This window comes from Gigantopelta aegis, chromosome 8 (genome assembly GCF_016097555.1).
Source record: "Gigantopelta aegis isolate Gae_Host chromosome 8, Gae_host_genome, whole genome shotgun sequence".
Classification (NCBI taxonomy): Eukaryota; Metazoa; Mollusca; class Gastropoda; order Neomphalida; family Peltospiridae; genus Gigantopelta; species Gigantopelta aegis.
Genome location: NC_054706.1, coordinates 21075473 through 21099715, shown reverse-complemented (window position 1 = coordinate 21099715; position 24243 = coordinate 21075473). Strand labels below are relative to the sequence as shown.

Genomic DNA, 24243 nt, shown 5'->3' with positions numbered 1-24243 from the left:
TTATTTAACGACGCACTCAACACATTTTATTTACGGTTATATGGCGTCAGACATATGGTTAAGGACCACACAGATCTTGAGAGGAAACCCGCTGTCGCCACTACATGGGCTACTCTTTCCGATTAGCAGCAAGGGATATTTTATTTGTGCTTCCCACAGGCAGGATCGCATTAACCATGGCCTTTGTTGAACCTGTTATGGATCACTAGTCGGTGCAAGTGGTTTACACCTACCCATTGAGCCTTGCAGAGCACTCACTCAGGGTTTGGAGTCGGTATCTGGATTAAATATCCCATGCCTCGACTGGGATCCGAACCCAGTACCTACCAGCCTGTAGACCGATGGCCTAACCACGACGCCACCGAGGCCGGTCAGCATTGTTAAGAGGCACTTGTAACCATCTACTATACACCCCTACTACTGGCGGCTGTACTTAAGTGCACTGCTGACCATGAATGATCGCACACGTATGTATGGGGGGGGGGGGGGGGGGGGGGGGGGGGGGGGAATAACGTCGTTTAGCTTATATTCTGGAACTGTCCCTGAAATTTGTATAAAATATCACATCTACATCATGTACAATGGACATATGTGTAAATTAGTGTCATTAGTTCTAAAAAGGACCCAAAATATGGTAAATTCAGACACTCGCATTGGATCTTGCGTTAGTCGTGGCGGCCATTTTTCAAAATGGCCGCCATGGCTCCCAGAGGACAAATCTGCAATGTCCTTATATCTAATTTTTGTCTCTAGGGTATGTCCTAGCATCATGCAAAGTTGCATGCTTTTATCATAAAAGGCACAATTTTGTCACATATCTGCTGGACTATTAGACGATGATGAATAAATCAATATGCTCCAGTGGTGTCGTTAAACATCAGGGCCAATGGCTGTAATACCATGTTCCAAAAATAGCTCCAATAAAACACTATATACCGATACTAGTAACTGATATTGTGAAAATATTACAAGATTTCATTTAATAATATTTGCACCTATCGACGTTACTATGAAAATGAGAGGCGTGTTTATTCAATGATGCTGGTCGCGCTATTTAATCAGCAACTTTTGTGATGATTGTTAACATGGCCGATTCACTCCAATTTGGTCGAACAATTAATAAATCGTAGGAATAGACAAGTGAAGCGCTAACCACCTGATCGTTGTCTAAACTAGTGCACGGGGCACGTTATATCAATACTATTGCCCCTGCGCGTGCTGTAACCTAACTGTGGTGCAGGGGTGTAACATTCTCTTTGAGAATGGCCAATATAGCACAAATTGAAATTTAGAGTAAAAGTCAGTATCTATCTGTGATATTTATATTTTTGCACAGTTCTTTACACTGTTTTTATTTAAATCTTGAATGTTTATATTGATATTGATCATCACCTGATTTGTTTGCATTACCATAGTTTGACACTCAATAGCCGATGGATTTTTCGTGCTGGGGTGTCGTTAAACATTCATTCATTCATTCATTCATTCATTCAATACCTTTGTTAACGTGCACGGCGAGTTGCTTCCCTCTATGTAGCATATTTAAAATGGCGGGTGACTTTTGACGGTTGTCATTGGAAGATTTATTTTGTTAATAATGACACAAGTACTTCAATCGGGATTTAGTGAGTACGGTATTTTATACATTTTTGGTTTGTGTGTCCATTTGAACCACTATTTCGGTTGAGAAACGTTTGAAACAAGGTGCCACAAGTTTTGAATACCAGCTACATATAGGATATGTAACAAGGTTCGGACGTAGAAGAATCACACATTCTACGACCCTTCGTACTATGTCTAAACGGGACCCATAGGATGATTAAAGGTTGCATTAGGTAAGATGATGGTCATTTAAAAACTGTTTGTATATACAATTAAAGGCATTATTTGAACAGATCAGGCCCTTTTAAGGACCCTATGGGCAACCTAGGGAGACACCTCAACACCAACTTGGTCCCAGTAACGAGCTACTCTCGGCACACTAAAATTCTAAACATATGTTGCTCCTTCCTTTATCTTTCGTTCAAAAATGCGCCTAACTTCCTTCTTTAAGGCTGCGCACTTTTTCCCTTTGGCATTAATCCTAAATTAATTCAAAATTCCATAGCACCAAACCCACTCTCCGCCTGCTATCGACATTTCCTTCAGCTGGCAGGGGTATCTGTTCTTTATATGCCGTTGTATAACGGCCTTAGCGAAATAAAGTTATCTTAAACGCTGAGTTAGGATTTTTAATGGGGGAGGGGCGTATCATTGCGTAATGTAGTTGGGCGACGCTCATTTAAACGAGATTAAGACGTTTTTACCTCATATACAAAGGCAAAATTAATTACTCAACTAAAAATAGGGAACCTCGCGTTGATCTCGCCTGGTCTGCACATGTTAACGAGCGGTGAATGCAGCGATAGCGTCTCGTTAATTAACAACAACAACAAATATCACTCTTATTAACTTTAATATATAACCTACTCAACCAAATTAGAAGATATTTTTGGCATATGGTACAAAATTCGAAAGACAAAAAAACGAGAAAAAACAACATCACGAGCATGATTTTTGCGTGCATCACTGGTCAAAACTCTACGCAATCTTTAGAAGGGTGTATAGGCCTACTACCAAATCAAATCCCATAGACGACATGGGTAACATATGTGGCTAAAACTCCTACCTGCAGCGTATCAATCGACATAAACGCCACGGATATAAATACTACCACCCCTCACACTTAAAGTAAATCAGAAAAAATTCGGTGTCAAGCTGCTCGTTTCTGAGATAACGGGTAGCGTCTATGACTACCCTAGTTCCGCACAAAATTCGAGTACTTTTTTTTTACAGGTACCCCATACATGTTTCAAGCATAAGGTTACTTGACACATTGGTACTAGATGTAATAAAATTGCATTTTGTTTTTACCCAGATGAAACTATTATTTTTTACAACCAACACAGATGAAACTATTATTTTTTACAACCAACACTCATTTATAACCAATCACAGGACTTGTGGTGTTCATTTCTCTATCAAAAGTTCGGTGCACCTGCACCTCGAACTTTGACCCAGCCGGAAGTTATTTGGTTTAGTAGTACCAGAAAGAAGGAAATGTTTTATTTGACGACGCACTCAACACATTTTACTAACGGTTATATGGCGTCGGACATATGGTTAAGGATCACACAGTTATTGAGAGAGGCAACCCGCTGTCGCCACTTCATGGGCTACTATTTTTTATTAACAGCAAGGGATCTTTTATATGCACCATCCCATAGACAGGATAGCACATACCACGGCCTTTTGTATACCAGTCGTGGTGCACTGGCTGGGACGAGAAATAGCCCGATGGGTCAACCGACGGGGATCGATCCCAGACCGACCGCGCATCAAGCGAACAATCTTTAAAAATCATCTGTGATCAAACATTACTAACAACACCAGCATTCATTTCATTCATTTCAAATTATTTTTATGCTTATATCCAATTAAGGTTCAAACATGCTGTCCTGGGCAAACACCTCAGCTATCTGGGCTGTCTGTCCAGGACAGTGGGTTAGTTGTTAGCTATTAGTTGTTAGTGAGAGAAAAGAAGGTGTAGTGGTCTTACACCTACCCAGTGAGTCGTTAAAACTCGCTCTGGGTGGGAGCCGGCACCGGGCTGCGAACCCAGTACCTGTTAACCACGACACCACCGAGGCTGGTAACACAAAAACTGTTCAAGAAGTCTACTGGCCCCTAATTAATTTTGTTGAGTTTATTTTGCATGCAAAAAAAAAAAAAAATAATAATAATAAAAAGAAGTCAAATGCGACCTTTATTTTCTTGTAATATTAAAAATTCTAACAAAGCACGAACTACTCCGCTGTCACCCGTTCTGACTTATTTCGCAGCGACGGAGAAAAGATTTTTCTAGGGAAGGGTGAAAGATAAAAAAAAATAAAAAAACACCCATCGAATTCAAATGTTATGTCCACTAGCATGCATTATATATATATAATGAGAGAGAGAGAGAGAGAGAGAGAGAGAGAGAGAGAGAGAGAGAGAGAGAGAGAGAGAGAGAGAGAGAGAGAGAGAGAGAATGTTGCCAACCTCGATATTATGTACTAAAAGGCCACTCAATGTACAGTCAAAACCTTCTCTAGCGGTCACCAATACCCTCTTCTTGAATCCGCTAGTCATCCCTTCTCCATTCCCCTGCGTGTGCTGTACCCTCACCGTGGTGCAGGGGTGTAACATTCTCTTTGAGAATGGCCAATACAGCACAAAATTGAAGTTTTGAGTAAAATTCAGTATCCGTAAAATTCTGTGATATTTGTGTTTTTGCACAGTTCTTTACACTGTTTTTGTTTAAGTCTTGAATTTTTATATTGAAGTTGATCATCACTTTATATATTTGCATTACCATAGTTTGACACCCAATAACCGATGTATTTTTCGTGCTGGGGTGTCGTTAAACATTCATTCATTCATTCATTCATTCATTCCCTTCTCCATTCCTCAAGTCACTAATGGATCCGTTCCTGCTAGTGCAAGAGAAACTTTCAAAACAACACTAGTAGCAGAACAGAATTGCATTACGGTTAACGATCTTTTTCTTCTTGAAACGACCGCTGAGGTGACTTCGTGATAAAATATTAATCATTAAAACCTGCAAAACAATTTCCTGAATGGCCGAGTTTCAGAGCGATGTTCGTGGATAATGCTGGCCAGTCTAGTTAACTTAGAAAAACTATTTCCTTCGAATGCCAAAAGCCAAAAAGAGCATTTCATCACCATTGGCGATTTGTTGGAAAGGTAATGAAAAAGGGATATAACTGTTTAACGACGTCTGAGCGATTTTAAAACTATATGGCTATTTAGTGTCTGACATATGATACGGTTATTTTGACATTTGGCAGGCGCGTGTACATGGGGACGGTAATTTGCTTTTTGTTTTCAATATATTGAATGATCATGATTCGAGGAGCATGATCCGACCCTTCTATAAACGTTGGTCGCTACAGTCTAGACCCCCCTTCATGCTAAAATTCTTGCACACGCGCCTACTTGGTGGACAAAATATATACAATTACAAAATAACCTTTAAAACAAATGAAAATTGTCATGCAAAACATTGCCATTTTCTTCTACATATGCCAGGAAATAGCGTTTTGGTTGATCGAAAAACATTTTTTTTTAATTTGTGGGGGATTCTGCCCTCGCATCAATCTAATTAGCTTATGGCCTCCACTCCTTCCAGCTTACTACCCATCCCCCCCCCCCCCCCCCCTCCCCCGCGACAATTTGAATGTCGTATGCCACAAGCCGTCGCTTGGGGATTCTGTCATCCTATCAACCTAATTAGCTTGTGCCCCCACCTTCTCCAGCCTACTATCCACACCCCACTCCACACCCGGACAATTTGAATGTCGTCTGCTTCTGAATGTCGTCTTGTTCACAGCAGACGGTAATGGGTTAACTGTGAGAGGAAATCCGCTGCCGCATGAACGAGACCTGACAGCAATTGTGTGTGGACTACCTGACTAGCAGAAGACAATTATCACGGTCATGTCAGCACTGGAAGAGTGCAACATTCGGTCTTCCTGGTGGACAGCCCAATCAAGTCCCTATTAACAGAGTCCGGTTGCCCAACTAACTTCCGTTCTGTTATATACCCAGGAGCCAAATTTGAAAAAAAAGTAGTCGTAAAAAAAAAGAAATGGTTGAGCACAACACCTAAGTGCTGCACAGCTGGTTTTTCGTTACTTCAGTCTGCTTCGGGTTAGGGTCTCCACGAGTACTCGAGGACTCGCGCACGGGCCGGGTCTAGCAATACTCGAGTAACCTTACAAGGAAGAGCACTCTCATTTAATTATTTTTTATATCGTTTTGTCATATGCTTGCCGCCGGTTATATTATAGGGCTATGAGAAAGTGTGGAATCCACTACAATGGCATGATTTGGCAGCCATGTTCAGCGCTGGAATTAAGATACATAACGCTATTTTACTGTATTCCTTAGTCTCATTATCATCTTATGTAAGTGTCGGGTCCAGGTCGAGTTTGACCCTCGAGTACTTGAGTCCAGTATTTTGGACTTGTGGAGGCCCTACTTGGAGATGCTTCTGGAACATTTCCAGCCCTGTTGTAGAGTTGAATTGTGGCATCAACAATTGGTGACAGCCTATTTTTTGTAATATGCGCTGGGGTGGGATGGCTCTTGCAAATTTGAACAATTTGATTTGATTTCCTCAGCTCCTACAACCAATATCCCGTAGTTCAATATGACTATATATGTTTTTTCAAGATGGCCGCCATTTATTAATATATCTGCCAAATGTCATTTTGTTTCATAAAATACCATCCATACTTATTCTTTGACTCGTTAAATGTTTACCCTATGGTGGATTATAAGAAAAAGAAACGACACACTCAACACATTTTATTTACGGTTATATGGCGTCGGACATATGGTTAAGGACTACGGAGAGGAAACCCGATGTCGCCACTTCATGAGCTACTCTTTTCGATTAGCAGCAATGGATCTTTTATATGTACCATCCCACATACAGGATAACACATACCACGGCCTTTGATATACCTGAGAAATAGCCCAATGGGCTCACCGAAGGAGATCGATCCCACACCGACCGCGCATCAAGCGAACGCTTTACCACTGGGCTACGTGCCGCCCGTAACAGCTGGTGACAGCCTATTTGTTTGTAATATGCTCTGGGGCGGGGTGGCTCTTGTTTTATTTAACGACGCACTCATCATATTTTATTTACGGTTATATGGCGCCAGACATATGGTTAAGGACCACACAGATATTGAGGGAGGAAACCCGCTGTCGCCACTTCATGGGTTACTCTTTTCGATTAGCAGCAAGGGATCTTTTATATGCACCATCCCACAGACAGGATAGTACATAGCACGGCCTTTGATATGCCAGTCGTGGTGCACTGGCTGGAGCGAGGATTGTAAGGAGTGGTGGTCAGATCCAATTTTTAATCAAAACGCAACAGATCAATGGCATGGCATCATGCTTGGTTGCAAAAAAAAAAAAAACCCACAATAAAATCGTGCTTCACTATCAGCCCCCACCCCCTAAATTTTACAACAATTATAATTTTATTATATATTAATTTTCACCTAAAGTAGACTCTGCGGCATATCGTTCACTACTAGAGCCGTTTTTGATAATTGAAATCGGATGTTACTTGTATTGTTTAGATTATTCATTTCTGTACAACCGAAGTGTTTCTGGCCATCTTGGTGTTGCTAATACCACGGAATGCATTTTTCATATATTTAAAAACACACGTGCCTCCGAGAAGAAACGGTTATGGGGACGAGCTCTAGTCTACTTTTTAATGGTATATATTATCTCGTTTTCAACATTACATTTCAATCTATCATAACGTTAAGCAAATGTGTTACAGGTTTGTAGATTAACCAAACTTAGAAGGAAGGAAGGAATGTTTTATTTAACGACGCATTCAACACATTTTATTTACGGTTATATGGCGCCAGACATATGGTTAAGGACCACACAGATATATAGATAGAGGAAACCCGCTGTCGCCACGTCATAGGCTACTCTTTTCGATTAGGTCAGGTCAGGTCAGGTCATAGGGTTTTACGTGCACATTCAGAACAAGCCTGCACTGGCACCAAGGTCGGTAGCAGGCGTGGGAGGGTGGTGGTGGTGCTATGGAATTTTTAATGGAGTAGTTAATATGCCAAAGAGAAAAGGTGCGCAATTTTGATTGAGGAATTTGGGCGCAATTTTAAACGGTCGGTCAAAAGGAAAATGGCAGAGCTAATATAGGTTTTGACATCGAGAGTAGCTCGTTTCTATTCGTTTAGCAGCAAGGGATCTTTTATATGCACCATCCCACAAACAGGATAGTATATACCACAGCTTTTCTTACGCCAGTTGTGGAGCACTGACTGGAACGAGAAATAGCCCAATGGGGCCATCGACGGGGATCGATCCCAGACCGACCGCGCATCAAGTGAGCGCTTTACCATGGGCTACGTCCCGACCCAACCAAAACAGGGTTTGCGACTTTAACTTAACAATAAGTGTTGAAGCAAGGCTAGCTAGCTAGCGTTTCGTAGTCGAACGCCAAGGAGTGCTTGCATCAGTTGAACGCGGAGCGAATATTTAGACAATACTAAATAAATATTATAACTGCCTGTCATACTGCCCGATGGTTGGACCCTATAATCTCGATGACAGTTTGGCCGGAAGGACAGCCTTGGGCATGTTGCGGTAATAATTAGCCCTGTGTTTGTGACACTCGAATTGAAGCTAATGCCTCACTTCTCATCGCCAGAAGCGACCAACACGTGCGCGTGACAAACGAGTAGGTCGTCTGCATCAACACGCATGTGTATAGAGTGATTCGGGTTCCGGTCGGACTTAAAACTGACCTTGCGGGTGAACGTGGCTGAATAATAACGCAGAGTGTTTCCATGTTCTGTTTTTGACAACAAAATCGTCCGTGCCCACGACAGGATGTTGATTTACAGTTGGCCATTAAAGCATTCATTTAACTTATTTTCCGTGCTTGTATTCAATTAAGGTTAAATCACGCGGCCCTTGGCACACACCAAAGCTACTGGGGACCTAATTCACTAAACTCTCGCAACTTTGCGATCTCGCAGTGCAATGCTAAAAGACTTGCAAAGAGGATGCTTTGTTGTCTAACAGAGCCTAAGAGGACTTTGTGAATTAGGACCCTAGGGTGTCCAATGCAGTGTTTCAGTGGTTAGTGCTTGCGTCGCAGGATCGAACCATCTCAGTGGATCCATTCAGCTGATTGGTTTTTTCTCGTTCCAGTGAGAGCACCACAACTGGACAAAGGCCATGGTATGTGTTTTCCTGTCTGTGTGAAAGTGCATATAAAAGATTCCTTACTGTATTAGGAAAAATGTAGCGGGTTTCCTTCGATGACTACAAGTCAGAATTACCACATGTTTCACATCCAATAGCCAATGATTAATTAATCAATGTGCTCTAGTGGTGTCGTTAAACAAAACAAACTTCTTCTTTTTAAATAAAGTTGCATAATGGCGGCTTCTCGCCAAATTTAACTTGTGTTGAAATATAAGCATTCCACTTCAGTCGGGCAGCTAAATTACTCAACCTGAATGTTAACTTTTTTTTAGTTTTTGTTGCTGTGTGTTGTTCTTTTGTTGTTTTTTGTGTGGATTTTTTTTACTGGGTTTTGTTTGTTGTTCTTCTTCTTTCTTTCTTTTTGTTTTCATATATTTATATATATTGTGTTTAAGCAAAACAAACTTCCTAAATTCGTCTGTTAATGTTTTATGCTGTGTTTCAGTGTCGAGTCTGAAGTGCTTGCAGTGCCATTCGCTGCACCAGTCTCTGTGCGAGGAGGGCCACATGGCTCCCAATGAATGTCGTGAGGATATCAACTCCACACACTGCGTCAAAATGGAAGCCAAACTGCACATGGGTAAGTCATCACATCACTGTCCTCATCTGATATAACAGGCGTGGGGGGGGGGGGGGGAGGGGGGGAGGGTGCTGAAACCCGCAGCTCAAGCAAATGTTCTTTATATATACATTGCCAGAAACATGATTAGACCCTCCCCCTCCCTATAAACTTTGATTGCCACAGTATAGACCCCCGCTAAAATTCCTGCACACGTGCATGTATGAGTATACTAAAGGCGACGCCAGACAATACGAGTACCTCTAACTAGATTAGCCACGAAAATAGCCGTACGAGTGTAGCCACGAGAATAGTCGGTTGCGATGCAATCAGCTATTTTCGTACGAGGCACTTGTATCGTATGGCGTCGCCTTAAGACAAAACAAAAACAAAAACAAAGAAAAACAAAACAAAACGTTTAGCAATTTGGTACTACAGCATAGTGCTTTAAAAGTTAGCAACATTCAATGATGTGACAGCTAGACGTTTTGTTGTGTCAGTCGGTTGAGTGCTCGCTTGAGGTGCTTACGTCGCAGGATCGAACCACCTCGATGGATACATTCAACTGATTGGGTGTTTGTTTTCGTTCCAGCCAGTGCGCCACGACTGGTATATCAAAGGCCGTGGTATGTGCTTTCCTGTCTGAGGAAAAGAGCATATACAATATCCCTCGCTGCATTAGGGAAAATGTAGCGGGTTTCCTCTCAAAGACTCTGTCAGAGTTACCAAGTCTTTGACATCCAATAGCTGATCATTAATTAATCCATATGCTCTAGTGGTGTCGTTAAACAAATAACTTTTAACTGATATCTTACTGTACTTATACTGACGAATAATGCATCAATTGTTGTAGTGTTTGATTTCACTTCGAAAGTAATAAGTCGAATAATGCATCAATTGTTGTAGTGTTTGATTTCACTTCGAAAGTAATAAGTCGAATAATGCATCAATTGTTGTAGTGTTTGATTTCACTTCGAAAGTAATAAGTCGCAAATTGTTGTGCATCAAGTGTTTGATTTCACTTCGAAAGTAATAAGTCGAATAATTCAATTGTTGTTTTGTGATTTCACTTCGAAAGGGAATAATTCCTGAGTTTGCTGCACTTTTGTTTAAAGGGACATTCCTCAGTTTGCTGCACTTTTTAAGATGTTATCGAGTAACTGAGACATTTTAACGATTGTAATTACATAACAAATATATTTTTCTGCATAAAATATTAGTGGCTATATACTAAACGTGTTTCTGGTCGTAATATATGTACTAGGTTAAATTTCATTTTATTTTCTAAAATACGTACGAAATTATTTGAACACAAAATCCAGCTTGGGCTTCTTACAAATAGTAAGACGACCAGAAACACATTGAATATACAGACAGTGATATTTTAAACAAGAAAATATATTTAATATGTACGTTTAATCGTAGACATATTTTATTAGTCGGAAACATCTTACAATGCAGCAAACTCAGGAATGTCCCTTTAATCACATTTACCAAATTGCTACGGTAAACCTTTTAGTCTTAGTACATGCGGGATCATTATAACACTTGTTGGTAATAACATCCCCCATTCACACAGCCATACGGTTATCACAACTTAATCAAATATCTGAATATAAAATCCATCGATAAAACAATGTACTGAGATCAGATATTAAATGAGGGGCCTAGGCTGGAATGGTTAGAGCCAAGACTAAAACAAACTTCCAGTGCAATATTAAACTATTCGTATAGGTGTCCAAAGGGGTTGCTGGGTTCATATTCGGACACCCCCCCCCCCCCCCACACACACACACACACCCAGGTACAGACCACCCTAGGCTGGAGGGGTTAGAGCTGAGACTAGACCCATTTTTTCAATGCAGTATTAGGCTAGCCATATCTAGCCATGTAGGTGTCCAGGGAAAATGCAGACAAAAGGATTTGTTAATTTCATATTCACACACACCTACACATCACCACCACCACCACCATCACCACAACCATCACTACCATCGCCATAACCATCACCACCACCAACACCATCACCATCACCATCATCACCATCACCACAACCACAACCATCACCACCACCACCACCACAACCACCACCACCATCATCACCACAACCATCACCACCACCACCATCACCACCATAACCATCACCACCACCATCATCATCACCACCACCACCACCACCATCACCACCACCACAACCATCACCACAACCACCACCACAACAACAACCATCACTGCCACCACCACAACCATCACACCACCACAACCATCACCACCATCACAACCATCACCACCACCATCACCACCACCACCATCACCACCACTAGGTTTAGATCACGCTTCGTCTCTGATTAAACAACAAAAAAATCATTGTTTTGTTTTTCAGGAAAGTTTGTGATGAGATACTGCAGCAAAAACGAAACCCAGGTACAACAGTGTGGTCCTAATACCATTAACAATGAACACGTCCGTGTGTGCAAGTATTCCTGCCAAACAGACGGCTGTAACTCCGCCTTGGGACTTCACCAAAACTTTAATCTCTTCGTCATGCCTTTTACAGTTAATATACCAGTCTTTGTTCTCTTATATTGTATTTTGTAAAATAATTTTTAAATTTTTTTAAAATTAAAGAAAGAAAGAAAGAAAAAATGTATGAATGAAAGAAAGAAAGAATGAAACAAGAAAAATGTATATACAGAAATATATTATTTTCATATTAATTTTTGTTTATTGTTGTGTTGTTGCTTTTTGTTTGAATCTTGTTGTAGATTATTTTAAGTATTGAAACACTTGGAATTCTTAGTATTGAAGAATTTGGAATTCTAAGTATTGAAGAACTTGGAATTCTTAGTATTGAAGAACTTGAAATTCTTAGTTTTGAAGAACTTGGAATTCTAAGTGTTGATGAACTTGGAATTGGCAAGGACTGATAAGAGCATCATCGAACTGGATACTTTCATACAGCAGGCCCGTGTGCAGAGAGAGGAATTGGGGTTCGAAACCCTCTCCCTATTCCAAGCAAATTAAAAAAAAATAATGTTCCGAGGGAACATGATTCGACCTCCCTAAAAACTCCACTAGCCATAGTCAAGACCCTCCCTCCCTCCGCACCATTTCCTGCAAACGCGCCAGTACATATTTCAGTTGATTTTTTTTTGGGGGGTGGGGGTTAATTCAAGTTAATTCAACAGTCGGATCACAGATCTTAGTGTTTATATCGTCTTCTTCGTGGTAAACTGCATATAAAAGATTCCTTGCTACCAGTGAAAAAAAAAATGTTCGCAAGTCTGTTACAATTATGCAGATTCGTGAAGTTCGGAACGGCTCTAGGAAGGTGTGTGGAACAATAGCATGTGAAATTCGAGAGGTTGGAAAATGTCGACATTTTGCCGTTTTTACCTCATCTGTACATTATTTGAATTCTTGATTTCGTTTGAATCAAAATATGTGCTGGCATAGAATAAACATGATATATACTATTCAAAACAAGTTACGGGTCAAATACTTTCATAGAAATAACTTCAATATATATATACTCGCGGCAAAACGTTCCTGTGCACCAAATAATTGCATATAGAAAAAAAGAAACTTCCGATTTGTACATATAGTATTTGTTGTGTTAAAGAATTCATTGTGTAATGAAATTATATAGGTAGTATTAGCCTTGAGCTGTATTATCAGGATTCATGAATTTTATCGATTATTTTTGCACTGTTAATCGTCAACAACGTGAAATTCAATTTGCACGTGCATGCATGGTTCGACATGTCCCGTATAGTATTCGGTCAATTTGTTTTACTTGTCTTACTGACATTGTTTTCAAGTGAACGAAAACGCTTCATAATTTGTAAAAAAAAATACGTTTTTTACATTGTAGCATTTTTAGTGTGTCAAGAATACCCAATAATTTACGCGAACGGGCGATTGGCATTGTCACGGGGATCCTATAATACCCGTAACTGAATGAAACACGATTGTCCAAATATCTCTCCTAACTGTATATCTATTAGATCTCTCTGTAACAGGCAGTTATACCCGCTGGCTCGTCTAGGTATGATCAGAGATAAGATCTTATATAAAGTATATATTATTATAGCACGTTTAGTTCACTAGAAAACACAACAAAGACACAATACACTTTGGAATCTGTATTAACCTACGCTGACAAATGTACTGCCGCAGTAGTTAATTAACAACAACAAATAATAACAACCCAGAACTGATCACTTAATTAGTTAATTTCTAGGTGTCTAGTTTACACAATATGCTAATCACTTCACCGTGACACAACACCCACACGTGTGATAATTGAGAAACGCTAACACACACACGTGTGATAATAGAGAAACGCTTCCAGGGGAACTTAATTAATAAAGGAATTACAACTCTATTCCTAACTGGTTAATTTTTAATTAACCCTAACTACTCATTCAATAACCTTGTAATACAGACTTAATACTGGTACCTATCACAATAAAGACAAATAACCTACAGTTTACCTAGGTCCTCTAGGATGACTGGTTAAGCTTTAATAATTTTAGACAGTGAAGCCTACAATTTACTTCGTCAGTTTACCGGAAACACTGTCTAAATAATATTGGTATAATACAGTATTAAAATATTTAAAGTCACATCAATCACATCAAGGTTATACAACAGAGCAGAAATAAGATATTTACCAGTCCAGTCGGACTAACGTTCCCCGGAGCCGTCCAATATGTTTCTCCCCGATATCTCTAAAACCCTAGCTATTTATTAAAAAAACCGAATATCGCCTGGGGGTACAAGGCGGTACTGAATCTTATCATGTGAATTTCCACAGAGACCAAACGGTATTTTTTTTCTCAGATGGTCAGACTCAATGACGCCTAGTCACCAAAATCACGGTTGTAAAAACCGCACTCGCGGAGGTATTACGTAACTACTGGCCACATGGCCTCCGCATCTGCGCTGGGTGTGTATTAGAAAAGCTCGACGACCGTCGCGAAAAGGTATCACATAACAAGTTGCCCATCTGGGCTAAGTGCATATTGGAACTGCACACGGCCCTCTAAAACAATTAATATCGCCACAGGCGAAAAGAAATTAAGAGCATGTATCGTTACAGGCATGCTTGATGCTGGCATGTCGACAGAAGACGTTGCAAGACATGTTGGGAGTTCTAGTCGAGCGATACGAAATCTTCGCGTAAGATTTCGAACAACAGGAAGCACCAACGACTTGCCATGTTGTGGACGTCCACGTGTTACAACGCGTGGTCAAGACCGCTATATCTTGAACACGCATTTGCGCAATCGATTCCAAACTGCCACTGCTACTGCTGCTAACACACCTGGGCTTCATAATAATCGAATCAGTGGGCAAACTGTTCGTAATCGTCTGCGGGAGAACGGTTTACATGCACGACGTCCTTACGTCGGATGCGTTTTAACGCAACGTCATCGTCTAAATCGTCTTAATTGGGCACGTGTACACACTCGTTGAATACGGCGACGCTGGAATACCTTTCTTTTTTCGGATGAATCCAGATTTTCTTTACAACGTGGTGATGGCAGGGTGCGTGTCTACCGTAGGAGAAATGAACGCTATGCTGACTGTTGTGTTTTTGAGCGAGATCGTTTCGGGGGTGGGGGTTCTGTCATGGTCTGGGCAGCCATTGCCCATGGTTATCGTTCACCACTAGTCGTCATTGATGGTAATTTAAATGCTCAACGTTACCGTGATGACATTCTCGCTCATCACGTAATTCCTGTTCCATAACAACGCCAACATCTCGATTTTTCAGCATGATAATGCCATCTCTCATACAGCTAGAGACACTGTAGATTTTCTTAGGACAAATAACATTGATTTCATTGATGACTGGCCCGCTAAAAGTCCTGATCTCAACCCCATCGAGCATGTCTGGGATAGTCTGGACAGACGATTGAGGCGTCGTCCCAACCCACCCGCTAACGTCAACGAACTTCGTCAAGCGCTCATTCAGGAATGGAACAATATTCCACAGGCAGAAATCAACACTTTAGTCAATTCTATGCGCCTGCGATGCACTGCAGTGGTCAATTCAAGAGGTGGTCATACCCGTTATTAAGTGGGGTTTTTTTTTTTTTTAACCCCTACCACACTTGGTCAAAATTTCTCCCAGTTTCTGTTAACCTATGGCCATGATTTTTGCACCAAACGATGCATCATGGAACACTTTTTAAACGCATATATAACAATTATTCCCCCGGTTTGTTTTCATCAAGTTATGTTCAAGCAGCAAAGTTAGCGTAAGTTTCTTATTTTGTTCAGTATAGAATATAATTGACTTGAAATCTTATCATAAACATTTCAGTAAACTAACGTGTAACCACTTCCTTCGCTATTCCAGCAGTGTCCTGACAATTGCACGAGCTATTCATGCTTTGTGATCACAAGTTGCATTACTAGCATTCTTGGTCATGTGCTCCTGTTTGACGTCATTTGTCTTATCAATGGACTGTAAAACTATTGCATGAATTCTCATCACTCAGAAAATATTATTGTTGGTATTTGATCGTCGTCAGTGTGCTGCCACGCCTCCAAGAAAATGATCTTCTTCGAACGAAGGATATGATTGGGTTTAAAACGGCACAAATGTTGTTGCTAGTCATTTTGGTGTTCAACAGAATGAAAAAGATTGACAAAAATAATGTTCACGGTGATTAATGTACCTTCCTGGAAATTGTCAAAATCGATAATGACACCCCACGCACGTGTACGGGGCAACTGCGTGATGCATATGCAAACTATGGAATGTGTTTCGATGTGTTGATAAACAGACCTGAACGTTCTTTACTAGGATGTCTGTGGTCAAAACGGTTTTTTTCTTTCAGAATTAGTTTTAGAAGCTATCAATGTGGCTAACAGGGGCGGCGCAGATGGTACGGCCGGTACGGTCATAGTCGTAGCACTTTTCCCGAGGTACGCCTTGGCCCAACACTCTTCTTGTTGTGTGGGTTAGGCCTATATTTGCTGTGAAAATGTCATTCTTTAAAAAGGTGAATTTGAAAGGAGAGTCTGGCAACCTCGAGCTGCACCACTATTTTTTACACCGTGCCACCCATGTTTAAATATCAATACTTGAAACGTAATCATCAAACAAAACTGACCCCTAACGTCTTTTGAGTAGAATAATTAGTTCAGTAAAGATTACTGGGGGCCGCACTAAAGATATAAGGGGCTCTATATTGGTAAAGCGCTCGCATGATCGTATCTATCGGTGGACCAATTCTCCGACTGCCCCCCCCCCCCCCCCCCCTCGTCCCAACCCGCCTTGTGGTATGTGCTGTCTTGTCTGCTAGGAGGTGCATATAAAGTATACTTTGCTGCTAATGAAAAATCTAGTGGGTGTATGCAATGGCCAATTATTAATAAATCAATGTACTCTAATGGTGTGATTAAATAAACAAATTAACTTTTAACATAATTAATGTGCTACATTTTCTTGCGTTGGACTCGTAAACAAAATTTCAATGGCTCTATATTGGAACGTGTAATATAAAAGCAAGCATGAGAAAAACGGGATGAATGCTAAAAAAAAAAAAGTTAAATGACAAAATGCGTTCTTTTATGTTTATGTTTTGGTGTGCGTCTGCTTGTGTCAAACACCTTAATGTAATAATATCTACGAACAAACAATGCACATATTTCAATATTTTATTTTATTATTTTTATTTTGTTAAGAAAACTGTACAATCAGATGAACATATTAAATATACATATGTATTTATGTAAATACGCACCAATAGCACTCAGAATGACCCACCTAGAGTTATGAGAAATAAACGCGCACATACATTTTAACCAATCACAACCTCACGAGTAAACAGGCCATTCAAAATAATCAATAACAATTGAGGAGACATCTCAATTAACCATAGTAACTAAAATAATTATACAAATTGCTCCGATTCATGCATAAAAATATCATACATTCTTTAGAAAAACACCCCAAAAAACACACAAAAAAACTACAAAAAAACACCTATCACAACCATTGAAATATTACAAAACAAAATATAATCATTCATGCACGTCATACAAAATTATTAGAATACAAAATGAATACATTTTAAATGAATAAAAAGTGTTTATTGTATTAATTTTAAACTAATGCATTCTTTGTATTTAATTTTTTTAACTTAAATATTTGATTATTTCATTACTTTTTAGCAATTAAATGACAGTAAACGTTATAGTATGTTCAGTACACGTTATAGTATGTTCAGCATCAACCTGTATACTACTACTATATTTATATATTATATTTGTTCAGTAGCAGCGCGATCGATTCAATACGAGGCTATCGATTGATTGCGAACGTCTGAAAACGCTCACCCTCTTGAACGCGTTACTAGGTTTGTATTTTAAAGTATTGACAAACACAATTTATATAAAATACCAACCCGTACATTACTGCAATATTATATAACAAGGGACTTGAAGAGGATTTCGGATGTTTTAAAATGAATGCTGCATAATAGAAACACTCGGGATATCGAAGGAATTGTATATTTCAGTACACTTACAAAACGACTGCATTAAAGGCCATTTACCAAATTAAAAATAAAACATTAAGTTAGTGTCTTGGTCATTTGCATAGAGATTCACTTATATTATACAGTTTAGACTAATGCATCAAAGGTTGATACAAACGGTGGGGGATGGCGGACCTGCCTCCCTCCCCCTTTTTTCTTCTTTTAAAAACACTTTAACAATGAAAATAATTATTTGTTCAATTAAAATATAGTCCTAATGTTATAAACAATAGTATATTTTTCTATATCACGAGTTATGAAAGTTAAAATGTGTTTAGTTTTACGACACAACTAGAGCACATCGATTTACTAATGAACGGCTACTGGGTGTCAAACATTTGGTAATCTTTAAAATAAATAGTCTCACAGAGCGGAAACCCTCTACATTTTTTCATTAGTAACAAAATATCTTTTAAAAGCACCATCCCACAAACAAGAGAGCCTTTGATATACCAGTCGTGGGGCACTGGATGGAACATAATAGCCCAAAGGGCCACCAATGGGGATCGATCACCGAGCTACTTCCCGCCCCCATGAGTTATGCATGCAAACATTTTACTGTGGGGCCCTTTTGGGGAGTTCGTCTCGGTGCTCTTTTGCCCTTGGCATCGTTCCTAAAATATGTCCTGGATCCGCCCTTGTGCATTACCGATCACCTATCGATTTATCATTTAAAAATAAACGAAACGACTGAACATTATTATGATTTTATCACTTTTAGTGCCTTGATCTTTGCATAGATATTCACTTTTTAAAGAAGTTTATTATTATTGGTCTACTTCCTGTGTGTACTATATATTATAATGTGATAATTTCGCGTCTACCCCACTGGCAGATAGAATTTTTCCAAGGAGGTGATGCAACTCTTTAAAAAAAGAAAGGAAAAAGAAAGCCACCTACAATATTCCAAAGAATCGTTACATCTCCCTTATTTAGAAAGAAATAGGTTCACCAATACTATATTCATCTATTGGGAAGGGACGGCCCTTCGGAGTTCATGGATCGGTGCTTTTACCGTACATTAATGTTTGTAGACTTTTCAAAAAATTATTTCTGAAAGTTTTTGACCGATTTTTCAGTATCCAAAGTGATATCCGATGCAGAACTCTATACATGTAGCTCATTAATTGTGTAATGTATAAGACCAACTCACAGTGGCGACATCTGGTGGGGTTCGTACATACTGAAGCGGGCTTCTAAACACCTGGCATCATCACTTTAGTGAGACTAATGATTTGTGGTTATTTAATTTAAATCCTTGAGGATCTACAACAATGAGCAGAAACACTTCAACAGCAATTAAAGCAATCACCAGGATAACAAAGTCTGTTTAAAATTATTTCAGCTCTAAGTGTTATATATATATATATATATATATATGAATGAATGACAACATTCCAAATGATAAAATCATTCACCTGATAAACTCAGTGTACACAAGGATCCATGCCGAATGGCTGTAAACGGAGGTCATACCAGATACGGATTTTTAAAGAATCTTTAGTGACCCCTATATGACAATCGAACCTTTCCTTATGATATGCAATCATATGTTTATTAACAAAATGAAATTCTGTTGATCTTTATCACCGACAAGTTATTGTTATTATTTAAAGTAAATAAACTGTAAAAATAACATTAGAAAATGTTTATTGCATTTCTTTTGCGTTTCAGTAAAAACTTATATAATAAAAGAGAGAAGTATCATAATTTTTCTCTTTTCATAACAAATATTTTGATGTGTTTTTCTTCACAAAAGAGCACTTGATATATATTTTACAACAGTTTTCGATATGTTTCTTCTTTTTATATAGAGAGATCTTTCATGTTCGTTTACATTGCACTCAGTAAACATTCTAAATAATATAACAATTTTTAAAACAAGAATGAAGAATCAGCCTAAAATGTTTAAAAAGAAAAACATTCTCAAAACAAGAGATACATAAATTTCTGGATATATAGGATAGATTTAAGTTAGAATCAACAGATGCTTTTTCTTAACAAATCATTCATAATCAGAGAAAGCATGAGACAGCAAAAATAATCAGTCCATTGAGCAAAACTATGTACAAACCTGACTATTCCTACAAAACAAACATAGAATTCATCAGGTTACTATTTTTCTTTGACATAATTTTATATTTTTGCATTACGGCAATCAAACAAACACTAAAAAACTTGTCTTCCTTTAAAACAACCTCAAAAAAACAAAACCAAAAGAGAAAGAAATCTGACATACACAAACTGGTTATCAAAAATAAAATATTCTAAAATGTCTGTACACTTAAATGTCCTACGTGTCTGTGGAGAGATCATACTTCAATATTAAAGTCACAACAATATATCAGTGTTAGCCAGGGACAGTCCAGTGTTGGTACATATGTCCTACGTGTCTGTGGAGAGATCATACTTCAATATTAAAGTCACAACAATATATCAGTGTTAGCCAGGGACAGTCCAGTGTTGGTACATATGTCCATGTACACATACAAGTCTGCATATGATTATTTAAAAATTGCATAAGACATATAAAAAATACTACTATACTCAATTACATGCAAACATCCTAGTATTATATTATACATAGTGTACAGGGCTTTTAGATTATGGTAGTCCCACTCTCATGGCTAGTGATATTCATTGCTGGGCTAGTAAATAACTACTATTGCCATGCCCGACAGCTAGTGAAAACAAAATGTTACAGTTAAGTCTATTTTGTACATACGAATATACTGCCCCCCTCAAAACCCACCAATGTTAGTGTTTTTAAGCTCTATCTGCCCCTTTAGGTGACATATCTGATTATTACTATTATTTAGTAAAATTGTATTAACTTACAGTAAAGTACGGCTAATGAATTTTTAACCGTGGCTAGTAACTTTTTTAAATCACTGATCCCATGGTTAGTGGATTTTATACAACTTCTATACGCCCTGGCTATTGTATGCTTGTATAATGATATAAACACACTGGTCTGGTTATGGGTACTTAATATTTCATTTTAAAAAAACAGAAATAAACTACAAAAATTGAAAAATTGTATGTTGCTATTCTGTTTATCTGTTGTATTTTCTATGACTATGTAGAAATGAAATGCCGTATTAAAAAGTATTATATTCATCTCAATAATATTTGGTGCATATACCTAAAAATTTTGTAAAGCCATTTTAAAATATGACATATTTGTAACATGTAATCATCATAAAATACTTCGGCTATAATACAATACCATAGCGATGTCTTTGAACTTCATATTCAAAGTAACCTGTTATTATGTGAAATCACATTGACAAAAATTCAGTCAAAAATTAACAATTACATTCTAGTTAAACATACTGTGAGGCCTACAATTAAATGAATTTCAAACCCAAAATCTCAGTCTTATAACTTCACTGTTATTAAGGTTTTTTAGATAATTTTTTCAGATCATTTCATGTATAAGCATAACTTGCACCTATAAAAACAATGGTCAGCATTGATATTTTAGCTTCAAACAACACTTGTTGGAAATATCCTCTTAATATAGTACAGTGACACATGTCTAAACTGGACCCTGAACAAACCGGAAGTTACATGGTCCCAAATATTCTAAATCCTAAAATGCGACCCTCTGAACACCGGATCCGGTCTAAATCAGATAAATAATGGGTCCCCAGTGTGATCTGGTTTAAGACAGGTTTTATTGTAGTATGATCAGTTACTGGCCGAGTTAAAAAAAATCTTGTTCTTTGTTTTGAACAATTTATGTTTATTAATTTTGAATATTAGCTATTAATAGCATACAGGTAACCAGGCTTGGCTTCAATGAAGCTGAACGATCCAAATTCCATCATTCTATTTTTGTTTTTTAAATTAGGCAGACACAAGTTAATTTTATTACATGCATATAGATGTACATGAATAGAAATTTGCATAAAGAGTACGTATATTTCTTTTGAACAAACGAATTACACTTCATAACATAAATAAATGGTCTATTTTTATCACTGTGACATTATAATGTAAGTACATGTATCATTAATTAAACTATTTTTTTATTTTGAGCATAAAATCCAAAATAAAAAACAATTTATTTTACAGTAGCCTAACATGAACATATCATTTCAGAACCCTCAGTTTTGTGTGTGAATCAGTATACTGTGTGTTACATAGTCATTTCTTGTTTAATAAACATGTATAGCCAAACTCTAGTGTAAATGGAGTTAATAAATTATGTAAATGGAATTTTGTCAATATATTATGTAAAGATGATTTAACTTGTAAACTATTCATCTTTATGTGGAATGAATTCAATGACATATACACACACGACCAAGTTATATTTTTGCTCTAGGCACAATGTATAAAATGAAAAAAAAAATGAAAAAAAACAACAACATAAATCCAATGCTTTTCCCCAACTGAACACACAGACAATTAAGAAATAATTTATGAGGGTTAATAAGTATATATCAGCATCTTATAAGAACATATCTCCAACATTTTCTTCACTGAAATCTGGCTTTACATCACTTTACTGGCCTCCCATATCCTGTAACAATTTCGTTAAATTTTTATTCTATAATGAATCATGTCTGTAAGCACTTCAAATAAATTAATGAAATGAATGAATGAATGTTTAACGACACCCCAGCACGAAAAATACATCGGCTATTGGGTGTCAAACTATGGTAAATGCAAAAACAATTACTAATGGATGACAACTCAATCTTTAAACTCTAAAAAGCAGCGTCAGGATGACAAACATGCCTTGTGAACTGTCGTGAAATATGTCTCGACTATAAATATGCTAAGTTAAAAACCAATATTCTTTTATATAATGAAAGGAATAGAAAGTTGCTTTAAGGTCACCCCAGGGCATTTTAAACTACGGCTATTATGTGTCGAACCTAATTATGGAAATTGCATTCTCCATAGTATATACATGTGTATGTATGTATGAAATTCGGTTGATACAGCTTTAAAAAAACAAAAACAATGTTTGTTTAGTTTAACGACACCACTAGACCACATTGATTTATTAATCATCGGCTATAGCATGTCAAACATTTGGTAATTTTGACATATAGTCTTGGAAAGAAAAACTGCTACATTTTTCCATTAGTAGCAAGGCATCTTTTATATGCACATATGTATATGGCACAGACAAGATAGCACATACCACAGCCTTTGATATACCAGTCATGGTGCACTGGCTGGAATGTGAAATAGCCCAATGGGCCCACTGATGGGGATCAATCCCAGATCGACCATGCATCAAGTGGACGCTTAATTTACCACTGGGCTACATCCCGCCCCATACAGATTTAAATGCAAAACCTTAAAATTCAGCCTAAATGTATAGATGACACTGGTGTCACAGGAAAAGAAAAAACTGTATTTCACCTTCTACAAGTTCATAGCCATTAATAGATTTTAGTCTGTGTTAATGGTATGATTTCTTCATTTAGAATGTGATGACAAAAGTAATGGATAAATCTTACAAATGTTTAAAAGCATACCACACAAATACCTAAGTGCATAATAATGGGATTTAGGTGCTTTTTGATCCCATCACCAGCCTCAGTGGCGCAGTGGTTGAGCCATCGGACTACAGGCTGGTAGGTAAAGGGGTCGCAACCCGGTACCGGTTCCAACCCAGAGCGAGTTCTTAAGGGCTCAATGGGTAAGTGTATGGCCACTACACCCGGTTCTCTCTCACTAACCAAATAACAACAAATAACAACTAACCCACTGTCCTGGACAGACAGCCCAGATATTTGAAATAAGAAATCTTGATCAAGGAGTGAATGAGTTCACGTATCAGTTATACAGTAAAGTACACTTATAATGAACATGTTTACAACAAACTACTTCACAGAACGAAATGATCATAAAGTCACGTTATATCTCCCTATACATTAATAACAAACTTATGCAAATGTGTACAAAGAAATACTGCTATAACAAACTATCATGGTCCCTTCCGGTTCGTTTCGTTACTTTACTGTATATTAATTATCATAAATATGAAGGGTTTAATTTATAAAAGGTGATTGTATTTAAGATCATGTAAGTCTTAAATACAATTTTAGTTGTTTTTTAATTCGCCCTATATAATCCTCTTTTCTTTCTAAAGTGCAAGCTAAATTGTAATAATAACCAGGTGGGTTTAGGATGTCTCAGTGACAAGAAGAAACCTGAAGATAGAACAAATGTTGTTTTTTCATACAAAATAAATATACATGTGGAAAACATCACTTGAGATGCCCG

General features: G+C 38.1%; 1 protein-coding gene across 1 annotated transcript in view; it reads left to right on the top strand.

Moving 5' to 3' along the window:
- LOC121379539 (U-scoloptoxin(05)-Sm1a-like) overlaps positions 1 to 12077 on the top strand; it is a 70854-nt gene extending 58777 nt beyond the window's left edge. Inside the window, exons 2-3 of the mRNA XM_041508183.1 lie at positions 9320 to 9454; positions 11817 to 12077. Of these exons, the coding sequence (XP_041364117.1) occupies positions 9320 to 9454; positions 11817 to 12031 (350 nt within the window). The 3' untranslated portion in view covers positions 12032 to 12077. The remainder of the gene's footprint in view (positions 1 to 9319; positions 9455 to 11816) is intronic.
- Positions 12078 to 24243: the final 12166 nt, after the last annotated feature.